Raw genomic sequence first — 12748 nt, 5'->3', positions numbered from 1 at the left:
GACGGGAAATAGAAGAAGAAGAAAAGGAAGTCACACCGGGATCGTTTTGAATGAACCCGAAGCTGTGATAAGTTGCTATTTTAAAAAAATATACCAGCATTGTTTGGTTTTGCTGGAGCTGCGGTCTGCTGTTCGGCCTTGTTATGTCCGGGATACCTCCAGACACATGGCAGCCGCCCACCGTGGCTGTGGAGACGACGTAAGTCAGTATGAAAACACTGTATGCTAGGTTTGTTAGCTTTCATTCTAGTGTGTACCGAACCTTGCTTGTGGATCCCACTTAAAAAAGCTTACCTATTATATGAATGTATTAATTTATATATTTTTTTTACTACAAAGTGGTGCTGGAGATGCTAAAGGCAGCGATGGTGTTGTTTTCCCCCAGGATGGGGACAGTTGTGGTGGAGCTCTACTGGAACCATGCACCAAAAACCTGCAAGAACTTCGCAGAGCTGAGCAGAAGAGGCTACTACAACAACACCAAGTTTCACCGGATCATCAAAGACTTCATGGTGCAGGGAGGAGACCCTACAGGGACAGGTGGGTTCAGCACACAGCAGGACGCAGGCAGAACTAAAGGAAGGAAATGATACCGCGTGTGTTTTTACAAATGAAAACCTGACATTTGTATTTAAACCTCTTTACTCTGATGCTCCTAAATACATGCAAGTTCATCTCAGTTCAGAAATCGCCTAATTAGTGAATGGACTTTGATCTCAGGATAGACACAGCTGTTCTGCAGCACGTCTCACTCACTTCATATGTGCCCTGTTAAGGTATTCTAATGACCATTTGTAACTGGAATGAGTGGTGTATAAGATTGCACTTTCCTTTTAGACTCAGCTGTGTCTTACAGACAGATCAAAATCCTACAGAGATCAGAGTCAGAGTTTTATTGGTATCACACACACCGTTCATTCAGTTTATAGCTTCACACACCTTCATGTCAAATAATCACTCTGCCTGTTATACATTCATTGTCCACTTGATGGCACAGCAGAGTAAATTAACTTTTACCCTGATGCCTCGGCGGAAGTGTTGAGCAACTGGATGGAAAGCCTCAGCTCCTCAGGAGGCTTCATATTGTCATCATTGGGGGCAGCATCTCTTTGTTTTTTTCCTGTTTTGAAGAACCACTTGGTGTTGAAGGGAAGGCGAATGGAGTTAAATGAAGGCAAATAAACAGAAACCTAATTGATGGTACAAAAAGACTTGTGAATGCAGTGGGTAGTTTCACCTTTCAGCACAACATCCCTAAACTAATCTCTGCAAAAAGTCTTCTTGACTCAGAGAACCAGGTACAGAGGCACTCAATACTTTTTTTTTCACATTATTTGGAAAGCCTTTAAAAACAATGCCGTTTTTCTTCCACTTTACACTTAAATACTATGTTCTGGGTTTATCACATAAAATACCTTTAAAATTCACAAAGGCTTGTGATTCTAACATTTACATTTATTTAGTTACATTTATTTCTTAGGACTGCGATAGACTGGCGACCTGTCCAGGGTGTAACCCACCTCTCGCCCATTGAGAGCTGGAGATAGACACCAGCACCCCTCGCTACCCCAATAGGGATAAGTGTGTTAGAAAATGGATGGATGGATATTTCTTAAGAATTATTTGAAGTTATTTGTTAATATAAAAAAAAATTAACCTACATGTATTGGTAATCAAAATAAGGATTAGATTTTTGTAAATTTATAGTGTCAGATTATGGTGCCGCTGTACAGAGTGAATTTATTTTAAGCTTTTTGCTAGATCTCTACCAGCAGTGCCAGTAAACACTGAGGGTCCTGTATGAGCATGTTTTTATGTTTTTGTTAGGTTGCTTGATTAAATGTGCATTTGGTGATCTTTGTTTTCACCCACAGGTCGAGGCGGTGCCTCCATCTATGGTAAACAGTTTGAGGATGAGCTTCACCCGGAGCTGAAGTTCACAGGTAATCACAGAGAGAAAGTATAAATCAACACGTGGTCGGGTTTGTAGGAATCAATAAATCTCACGTTTTACTAAAATATTTTGTCTCCTGATTTTGCCCAAAAGCACGTTGGTTTTCTGTTGAGTTAAATCGTGCCTTCAGCATCTGTGAGCATCAGAAAATCATCTCTTTTCCTTTGCGTGTGTCTTTAGGCGCTGGGATTCTGGCCATGGCCAACGCGGGACCAGACACCAACGGAAGTCAGTTCTTCCTCACTCTCGGACCCACTCAGTGGCTGGACGGGAAGCACAGTATTTTTGGAAGAGTGAGCCAAGGGATGGGAGTGCTGAACCGGATTGGGCTGGTGGAAACAAACAGTCAAGATCGTCCGGTCGATGATATTAAAATTGTCAGAGCCACTGTACCTCTTTAGACAAATATTTTTTTAATTTGTATTTTTTTTTTACTGATTTGTAAAATAAATATTTGAAAACATTTTCAAGACTTAAGTTTTTTTTTTTTTTTTTTTTTTTTGCTGTAGTGTAACGATTAAAGACTAGCAGAATTACCAAAATACCAATCTGAAACTTAACTAGATTTCTAGATTTCTGCTGAAAATAATGCATGTAGCTTAACAAATTATAAAAAGTTAAGCTTATTTATATCCCTCCATTCTGACTTTAAACTACATAAGCTCTTTTCAGGAGAACTTTGAAGATCTCTTTAAAACATATATCTGCAATTACTAACTTCCTACCGTTAAGGATGTCTAATTCTTTCTGTGAAAATCATGAAGCGTTGAAGCTCCTGTATGTAAACACCTCTGAGTTTTGGGGGTTCTGTTTTTTTGGACATTTGTTAAGAAGATAAAAAAGGGTTCATAATGCATAAAATAAGCCCCGGTCATGATTATTTAAACAATAAGCCTATTTTTATATCGTACAACTACTCAAACCATGAAAGATTCAAACAAATAATTCTGAGTTCAGTGAAGAGGTCTCCAGATTCAGCCACTGACTAATATCCATATGTAAGTCCTAAGGGGACAACTGTGACTCAATGGGTAGAGTAGTTGGTTGTGATTATGCCCCTCGGAAAGGCACACCCAAGTTGCCTACCGATCTGCGTATCGAAGTGTGTGCACGTGTTAGTGAGTGCGATTGGGTGAAGTCCACACACGATTGGTCAGTATGACTGGAAAAGCGCTATATAAGTTTAGCCTATTTATAATTTATGATGGGTGAAACAGAAGATAAGCAACACACAAAAATATTAACGCAAACATCCATCATTCTTCCTGGCAACACTCTCATTCTGGGATATCCCGTGGTTTTCTCAGGCCTGAGAGGAAATGGAAAGTTGGGAAAAAAATTTTAGGCTGATTGTCAGGTCCAATATGGCAGCTCCTTGCATTAATGATGGTAAGCGGTGATGAAAACCTGTTTATTTTACAAGAAACAGTTAAAAGAGCGTGTTTTATTTTTTCAAATCTTTTTGTACAAACAGAAACAAAACCAAACTGCACTTCATCCACTCCGCACAGACATACATTAACAATAAACAGAGTCATTCTACCCCAGAAAGTATTTTATTATGCAACTTTAAAGTCCCACTTACAGACAAAAGGCTTTATCAAGGTTTAAAGAAAATACTTTGTACCAACATATATAAGGCTCTGTAAAAGTAACAGTATATCATAGCTTAACAGTTTAACAGTCAAAAAAATGTATTTGGTTTTTCCATTGTATAAAATATGTATGTGTTATGTAAACAAGTATATTAGATAAAAGCCATTATAAGCAGTCATGTCAGATTAACCATGCTCAAAATGTCCTGGGAACATAAGAGTTCACAGACTCGTTTTTACTTTTTTCTTTGTTGGTGATGGATAAAAGTCACATCAGAACAGGTTCAGGCACTGATAAAATGTCAGATATGGCTTTACCCAAATGCAACCTACAATTTATTGGAACGATGCAATTCTTTCTATCACAAATTCTAAGTTTAAATTCACGTGTTTCTAAGTGAAAAAGTTTGGTGCTTGAGTCCTTTCTTGTACACTTATTTCAGCATTGTGAGGTAAATTCTGGTGATCAACAATATAAAACAAGTTGAATGCCCTTACATTGAGAGGTATTGCTGTAAAGCAACATGGAGTTGTAATAAGTGCTGGAAGAATATCACCACTTGGCTTTTCCTTCTGTTGCTAAACAGGCGCACAGGGTTTGTGTCACTGCGAAACATCCCTGAAGTATTTCTTCCAACACACCCACACAGATACGACAAGCGCTGTTTTTCAACAAGGCACATACTTTGAAATGAAGCTTCTACTGACTTTCTGTGTAACGTATAACCTGATTTCTGCCCGGCACTTGTGGTCCAGCTGGCAGATTTCTATTTATTCTCTTGAAACAGTCATTATTTTGCTTCCTGATTCATTGTTTTTCCACCATCTTTGCTTAGTCACAGCAACAGAAGATAGTTTACTCCTACAAATACTGTTATTTACGCTCCCACATATGTTGGTATGTCTAGTACCATGTCCACCCCCCCCCCCCCACACACACCCCCCAAAAAAAGACAACAACTGTGTGTTATGTGTGAATATGTGCAATCTGTGCCAGTCTCTGCCCCACCAAAAATGTAATTATGGTAACATATAAGGGCATTAATGGTTCTTGATTCTTAATGTCTTATCCAGAGGTGAGTAGAGTGGCCACAAATTGTACTTTGGTAGGAGTAGCACTACTTCAACATATTTTTACTCAGGTAAAAGTGAAAAGTAGTCAGCCAAGAAATACTCTTACTCAAGTAAGAGTAAAAAAAAGTATTCAGTAAGAAGGCTACTCAAGTGCTGAGCAACTAATCATAACAGCTGATGATTTAATGTTTAAATGATGTTATTGGACAGACAAAAATATATGGTTTTGCGCAAATACTGGTATTTTAAAGACAAAAATTAAAAATATATACAAGGAATAACATGGTCGCAAAATAAGGAATTCAGGCAGAAGAAACCCTTTTCTAAATAATTGTTTTCAAAGTTAAACCTCAAAGCAATACTTACAGCACTTAACGTATATAGTGCATGTTAGAACAGTGCAAAGTTCTTCCAATGACAATCTCTGCTGTTTACTGTACGTTCATTTGACCTACAATTGTCTCAATAAGCTCAGTAGATGGAAAATCCCATTAAAATAACAAAGCCTGTGCACCAGTTAGAAGTCTCACTTTAACAGAAACTCTAGGTTTTTGTCTCTCTGATGCATTTTTGGTTAAAACAAGTATGTTCTTTATTCATGAAGTTTCTTGCAGTAGGTAGAGTAGCCAGATATTTTACTCAAGTAAGAGTAGTGATACTTGAGTGATAATATGACTCAAGTAAATGTAAAAAGTACAGTGCAGTAAAACAACTACTAAAACTAGTAAGTAGCCACCTCTGGTCTCATCAGTCTAAACTTTAAGAGATGAAATGCATTTTGACAAACATCAAAGCCTGTCACATCTATGAAGTATGTATGTTGCTTATTCTTCCCTGTTTTGAACATTTTGTGGATATTAGGATAAAGGGTGTAAATAATGCTGTGTATTACAACATTGGAGTGTGTTACTTTTGTCACGTTACCGCCTCGTCTTTTTTTTCTTTTCCAATACATAATGTGACGAGTGAATTTCTCCATTGTGAGATCAATAAAGACTATCTTATCTTATCTTATAATTAACACCCAACCATTGAGGGGGTTAAAGTTCAAAGCCTATAACACGAGTGCTCCCCAAGTCGTTAAACAATTACTAGCAGAATTTTAAAGAAAACATTGTAGTCCGCCTTGAGACATGAGATTATATTATGTAATATTTAAATTTTAGATTGCTACCCAAAGCCAAGTAGGACCATCCTGATAAATCAGTATTTTGAATGATCATTTTAGTCAAATGACATAATAAGGAGCCATATAATTTGAAGAATCCTTTCCTAATGTTTTTTTTCCATACTTGGGCTGAACCTTCAATGTCTGAATTTCCCCATTGTGGGACAATAAAGGTATCTAAATTCTATAAGAACAATATTTGAGTGTTTCTAAGTGGTCCAATTATTATTAGCTAAATCAGCCAAACAATAGGCCAGTCTCACTCACTGAAGCACCCACTTCAAGCATTTGGCATGCTGAAGGGAGTGAATTTTCACCAGTGCAGACACAGCGTTTGCATAGACTATTACCCGTTGAATTGTCCTCAAAAGGTCAAATGACGGTTAACCAAATTAATCAGAAATAAGGTCTTTGTCCTTTATTGTGGCAGCGACTTTAAGTACTGGGAATGCTTAGGCAAGGGGAATCACTGCATACTGATTGTCAGATGAACGTAGTATGTATTTATGTAACATTATTATTGGGTAAGTTCTCCAAAAATGGAGCATATATGTGGTGTATGTATGATCCTCATGGCATGTCTAAATACATCTACGGCACCGTGGCTTAAAGCTGCACTTAAAATGCAACAATATCAGCATCAAAGAAAAGCATGGCTAGAGGTTAATTTACCTGAAGCTTTGTATTATTGTAAGCTACAAACACAAGGTAAATTTGCAATTGTGTGACTGCCAATCTGCTATTGTGGCTGGTTAAAATAAGTGACCATGGAGGATATTGAGATAAATTGCCAGCAGGCCTTGTTAATGGGGTTCCGATTTTATCTACAATATAGTTTGTCCTCTTTACACACAGTTGCTAGTCAAAATGTTCCAGCACACTGCAAAAACAGCATGTACTTATCAGGAGTCCAAACAATACTGTAGGATACTTAACTTGGAGGAAGGTAAAACATTTCCTATAAATATTTTAGCAAACTTAACCCGTCAACAGTGTTTTGGCCTCAGTCTGCCACTGTCGTCCTACTAAGGGATGAACAACCTCACACTGACGGGCTGTGCAGGGTTTAGCAACCAAAACAGAAGCACGAGTTGTACACATAAGCAAGAGTGAAAATGTCAACACAGGTCAGCCCCTAAATCCTCAGGGCCCTGCAGAGAGCTGTCAAGCATAAATTGATGCTGTATTTCTGGCTTATTGTGAATGCTTGAATATTTAGCGGCAAGCGAACATCGGTTGTTATTTAGCCCCTGCTGTGAATGTGGAATGCAACGCAAATAGTTGGATACCAGAGCTTTGCTCAAGTAGCAAAATCTCATGAATACTGCAGCTTTAACATTCAAAAAGTGGAGTTTTACTAACTTTTTAAACTTAAAAAGTAAAGCAGTTTTTGGTCCTCTATATAAAAATGGATTTCCCTGTTTACGTGTATGAGGACATGGAAGAGAAATTTTACAAAGTTTTATGAGACAAAGCAGTTTTTTTTTTTTCTTAAAATGGTATTAGGGTTCCAAAAATCATATCAACGGTAAATATCTACCCTGAAGCCAGCGTGGACCGTCCTTAATCACTGTTACTCTGAGTAGATTAAAGCATAAGCACCTAATCTAAAGAAGCATTTTCCGAAAGTCAAGCTTGAGGGACGAGGACTTGGACAAAAAAAGCAAACCACTGAGTCAAAAATAATGAACTAAAAGGATAAATACAAATTACAATACGTAGACTGAAATCCTTTCCCAGGGCTGTAAAAGGAAACAAAGATTACCCCGAAAAACAAAACCACAGATGTTATTAATCAAGAACATTTTTTAAATGAAAAAAGAGGAGATATTTGCTTTTGCTCACTGGGAAAAGGTTTTCATTAGTTGTTCATGGCTCTTTTTGTAAAGGTGAAGAAAACAGTAAGCTTTTTAAATGCATCTTTTAGATGAATGCTGCAGTCTTTGTTTCTTTCCTCTCGTCACCACAAGTAACTTTATGGTGAAATAAAAATATACCCTGAACCACAGCTAACTATGTAAATAGTGTGGACTTAAAGCAAAATATATATCGGGTCCTCAATAATAAAAAAAAACATAAATCACTCGTATTGTTTAGGTCGGTTACTCAAAGCTGGAATTCCCATCATCCCTATTTCTCTCCTCAACTTGTAGAAACATTAGTTAACCCAGTCTCTGCTTTTAAGGTGTTTTTAAAAATTACTTTTCAAAGTGATATTTTGTAAGTGCGTACTAATATTTTTTAAATTCATTATCAAATAAATTAAGCTACATCTACTTTTAACAGATTATCTCGAATATTTCTGAATTATTAACAATCACCACATATATAAACAAACCAACCTCTACAATACAAACTTACCCCACAAATAAAGGAAGTTTGTGTTTGGTCACCTATTTCTTTGTTGTAGCAATGTATTATTTCCCCCGGTAAATTTATACTGTTTAAATCCTGTTTACTTTCCTTTAAACGGTGACACATTTGGAAGGAAAATGCATTTATTGGGTGAGTAGCAGATTTGAAAATATGGGTTGCAACCATAAAAACTTGCAGCTTATTCTTCTGCCGACTCTTGTTAGGGGTCATTATTAGATTATATGGTTGAAGTTGAAAGGAAACAAAATGATTTAGAAATGCATTAATAGAACAAACACTGGCTTAAGGGGAGAGCCATACACAGCCCTGGCACCTCCTCCTTATGTTGGCAAAGTTGTGGGAGAGCATCCTGTTCTTCAACCCACCATTTATCATATGTAGAGCCATGTGTTGGTGTTTGTCACCCTGGCACAAGCTGCACGGCCAAATCTTCACTGGGGTTGAGGTCAGGACTGAAGGCTAGCCAATCCCATCCTCTACGCTCCCAAATTCTGGAAGCAGTCTCTGAGAAACGCTGCTTTGTGGGGAAAGTTTTGACATCTTGGTGAACGGAGTTCATTCTCAAAGAGATATGGAATTGCCACATGTCGCAGAATCTCATCCGTATATTATTTATCTTGCCTCTGATGACCACGAGCCCTTCATATCCAGTGAGGGAAATGCCGAACGCCTCACACCATCCCACTGCCTCCAGCCAAAGCTGTGTTGCGTGAGCAGGAGAGGATTTTGAAAAACATTTTTATGGGTCCACAAACTCCACTCTGCTGCTCAACACCCAAAAGCATTTTCCACATTAAATATGTCATACTTTAAAGGGATATCTACAGGTTTTCCAATGCTGTGACGTTTACTGCCAAACCTTTCCTTAATTTTTCTTTCTTTAAGACTTAAAAATAGCTGATCTGAGTTTAGGTGTGCTCTAAGTCATGGTGTGTAAATGCCACATCCTAGTTTTAATTCCAGGAGAAGGAATCATTGAAAGGAAAAAAAAATGATACAAAACCTTATCCTTCCATTGTTTTACAATGGTAGGAGTCTACCATTTACATAAAATGTGAACACATGTCCACAGCCCTGAAAGAAGGTGCTACATCGGCAGATTTTGATACGTTTTTGCTGCTTCTTCTACTCCTCTCTCAGTGTGAGTGTTTTTGTAATTCGGTCTCATTTGGGTTAGACCTCTGAGCAAGAGAGCAAGCAAACATAGTCAGATTGAACATAATAGCAATATAATGTGGTCTCTATAATTTTATCGTGTCTTCATGCTTTGATTCCAGGTCTGCTTGTTTGGGATCCTGGATGTTGTTGTTGGCAGATTGCTACAAACCCTTTGCTCAAAGGCTGGATTAAAAAAAATGTCTCAGAAACACCATTGTGTATAGAAAATATGGAAATAGTAACTGACACGCCACCATATACTAAGAATATTGAAGCTGAATTTTGTTTAACATATGTGCATATATAAGTTCTGTTTGTGGAAAATGTATACTTTTTATAACCTAGTGTCATTTTGGTCCTCGGTCTGAACATGCATCAATGCATTGGTACATTGCATCTCCTTCTCCATTCCTGGAAGGTCATCAGCAGGCTGGGAGGTTGTCTTGAGCCGCTGAGGAGAGTATTAATAATGTGAAAATATGCTTCCTGTTTCGACAGACATACAATAAAAACTTCAATAGTGTTAATACATTTCTGCATTAATGCTTCGTCTCACACTGACCTGCCAGATAGATCCCTTTTCTTTGGCCAGTTTGAAGATCATGGTAATTGGGATCATAGATAGCGATGACATGGCCAGAAACCAGCCAATCCAGTAAGCCCACCAAGGATAGACATACGTGTTATTGAACCTCATTGGGGTGTATCTCAGGAGCAGAAATACAAGAGTTCCCTTAAAAGGGAAGAAAAAGCAAAAGTAAATAGTTTTAATCAAACTTACAGATTATTTATGCAAATGTTTTTAACTACTTTGGACTCTTACAATGCAAACAAGAGGGGTGACATAGAGCCAGCAGTACTTGAACAGCGGCAGAGGTTTGTAACCAATCATGTCCTCGATGTTGTCACAGAAGCGTCTAGCACCTAGGACAATAGATATACTTTATTTTACTAAAAGAACATTGTATATGAAAGCAGCTCACCATTTGACAGAAGCTTATTTACAAAATATCCACTTGTTTTATGCTGTAGGCCCAGTGGAGTAATAGTGCTAAGTGTAAACTCCAAGGGTCAGAAACGATGTTTAAACACCAATGATATGAGCATAATGTTTCCTGTGCATAGACTGGTATTTATGATAGCGGAACATGGTATGATAATGTGTAAATTAAGTCTTCAAACCCAGCAAGTGCATATTCTTGGTTATTTAAGATGGATGTGGTTGAGGTGGAAATAAAAGAAATACACAGAAAATGGACCCAATTTTTTATTACATTTTTTGTGGCTATTGGTCATTCATTATTCCTTCTTTTGAATCTATAATGTAGCCACCCAAGTTCCATTTAGCCACTTCCCACTTTCATTTTGAACCCATAAACAAACAGTTGGTAATTAGCTGGTGACTAAAATTGGAGGAATTTCAGCTTGACAAGCCCTGACCAGAGAATGTCTGATAAAAAACTGAAAAATCTGCTATTTTTTTTGTGTTGGTCAATGCACCCGACCAAAGCACTATCATTTAGTGGCAATGGCAATACTTAACAGCGTGAATGCAGTTCCTGAAAGAAAAGGACTCAAACTAATGCTACAGTATTTTCAGTACCAGGTGACCATAAATGCACATTATATCAGTGTTTTTTTTTTTTGGTGACTGAATTGTTTTTTGCAGTTAGGTTTTCATTTCACTATGCTGTTTGATGTTTTGTGAAGTTAATCTTTGTGAAATATTCTAACTAGAAAAAAAAACAACACTTTTTTCACATGCTGCTAACAAGACAGCAAGCATTTTTATTGCTCTTATGCGTTTTATTTTAGTTAACCTCAGTTATTTTTTAGAACATCAACAGCTCAAAAAACATAATCTGAAGGTACTTTACAAGACACACAGGTCTAAAAAACTATATGAAAGTCAGTTCAGACCTAATTCAATGAATACAAATTAACTCCAATACAATACAATCATGTAGCCCAGTCAGTTATAGCAAAAATATGCACACCCCTTGAACGTTTGATATTTCAAAAGTGTTAGACCAGAGACACAACAGTTGCAGGACACCGGCCATTGAGGACTGGAGTTTGACACTCCTAGTCTAGAGACAGAAATCTTGGCCCATTCTTGTTTTCCACTAAACTCAAGCTCAGTCAGATTGTGTGAGAGTGTGGGGGATTTTCAAGACTTGTCACTGTTTTTTAATTGGATTTAGGTCTATGCTTTGACTGGGCCATTCTAATAGGTAAATATACCTAGAAATAAACCATTCTATTGTAGCTCTTGTATGTTCAGGGGTTGTTGTGCCACTGGAAGGTAAACTTCTACCCCAGTCTCAAGTGTTTTACAGCCACTAACAGGTTTCCTATTGGATTGCCCTGCAATTAGCTTCATCCATATTCTCATCTGCTTTGATCAGGTTCCCTGTCAAAGAAAGGCATCGCCTCAGCATGATGCTGCCACTATAATGTTTTACTGTGGGTATAGTGTACCTGGGGTTGAATATAAAAGCACATTAAATAGAAATATAGATGGTGCTAAACAACCAGTAATGCGGGAAGGAAATCCTGTTTCAGCCTCTAGATGTGCAAGGCTGGTAGAGAAATACCCCAATAAATAATTCAGAAGTTTGTATGTGCAATGGGTCAAAATGTAGAAATGTGCAAAGGTTATGATTTAATTTGCAGGGCACTGTATACGAGAGGAGAGTAACATCCAGTAATAGCTGAATTTGGGATTTAACGCTCATAAAGTTTGACAATAATATTTTTAATAGCAAATCCACATCTGCGGAGAAAGGTACAGACATGTTTCTGTGTATTTCTTCACACATAGTTTCATCTCAAATGTACGTGTCATGGAAATCTAATTTACCAAAAATAACTACAGAAGTGAGGCTTTCTTTAAAGATAAAGAGAGGTAAACTTAACAGAGTAAATTGTTGGTCTGTGAAATGTGGCCAGAGAGGTTCTGATTAATCAGTCTTTTTAATTATCAAGAATCTTTATTGTCACTATGTGTTACCATAGTGAAATTTTTGATGTGCTAGACACCGGCTTAGGGTGCACACTGATTACATGTAACATTCAGACACGACAAGAAATAATAGTCTCACATTTTATTACATTAAATTTTTATGAAATCAGTTGCACATCTCTTTAACTTTAGGTTCTAAACAGGGTCTAAGCCAAGAAAGATGACAAGTAGCTGTACAGTAAAACAACCCACTATGTGTCCCTGAGGAAAGCTTTCCCTGCATATCAAGATTAAAACAAGAGAAAATACATTTGTCCCTGACAGCCAAGATGACTTTTCTCAAGGTTGCACACCAGCTGCTCCACAAACTAGGGCAGAGATCAAACATTCCTTGTCACTAGAGTTAACCTGCTTTAAAAAAGATTTTACCAACTTTTGCATAACATCTTTTAAATGGT

The 12748-nt window shown here is 37.5% G+C and overlaps 2 protein-coding genes across 2 annotated transcripts in view; one reads left to right on the top strand and one right to left on the bottom strand.

Annotated features, from left to right (window-relative positions):
- On the top strand, positions 1–2419 carry ppil1 (peptidylprolyl isomerase (cyclophilin)-like 1). The gene is made up of 4 exons (XM_012872717.3): positions 1–199; positions 386–540; positions 1875–1943; positions 2135–2419. The coding sequence occupies exons 1-4, from the start codon at positions 144–146 to the stop codon at positions 2353–2355; spliced, it is 501 nt and encodes a 166-aa protein (XP_012728171.1). The 5' UTR covers positions 1–143; the 3' UTR covers positions 2356–2419.
- Positions 2420–5256: 2837 nt separating this feature from the next.
- The window catches only part of LOC105933243 (sodium- and chloride-dependent GABA transporter 2), a 38069-nt gene continuing 30577 nt past the window's right edge, over positions 5257–12748 (bottom strand). The window contains exons 12-14 of the mRNA XM_012872693.3: positions 10149–10249; positions 9888–10058; positions 5257–9776 (exon numbers count right to left, since the gene is read on the bottom strand). Of these exons, the coding sequence (XP_012728147.2) occupies positions 9660–9776; positions 9888–10058; positions 10149–10249 (389 nt within the window). The 3' untranslated portion in view covers positions 5257–9659. The remainder of the gene's footprint in view (positions 9777–9887; positions 10059–10148; positions 10250–12748) is intronic.

Source organism: Fundulus heteroclitus, chromosome 20, assembly GCF_011125445.2.
Source record: "Fundulus heteroclitus isolate FHET01 chromosome 20, MU-UCD_Fhet_4.1, whole genome shotgun sequence".
Classification (NCBI taxonomy): Eukaryota; Metazoa; Chordata; class Actinopteri; order Cyprinodontiformes; family Fundulidae; genus Fundulus; species Fundulus heteroclitus.
Note: the sequence above shows the minus strand (reverse complement) of the source record. Positions and strands in the feature narration are given on the sequence as shown.

What these genes read in the sequence shown, in the direction of transcription:
- ppil1 (XM_012872717.3), top strand. Translation starts at nt 144, where the DNA reads ATGTCCGGGATACCTCCAGACACATGGCAGCCGCCCACCGTGGCTGTG. An exon ending in ACCGTGGCTGTGGAGACGAC is followed by an intron (nt 200 to 385) that starts GTAAGTCAGTAT and finishes GTTTTCCCCCAG; the next exon opens with GATGGGGACAGTTGTGGTGG. An exon ending in CCCGGAGCTGAAGTTCACAG is followed by an intron (nt 1,944 to 2,134) that starts GTAATCACAGAG and finishes GTGTGTCTTTAG; the next exon opens with GCGCTGGGATTCTGGCCATG.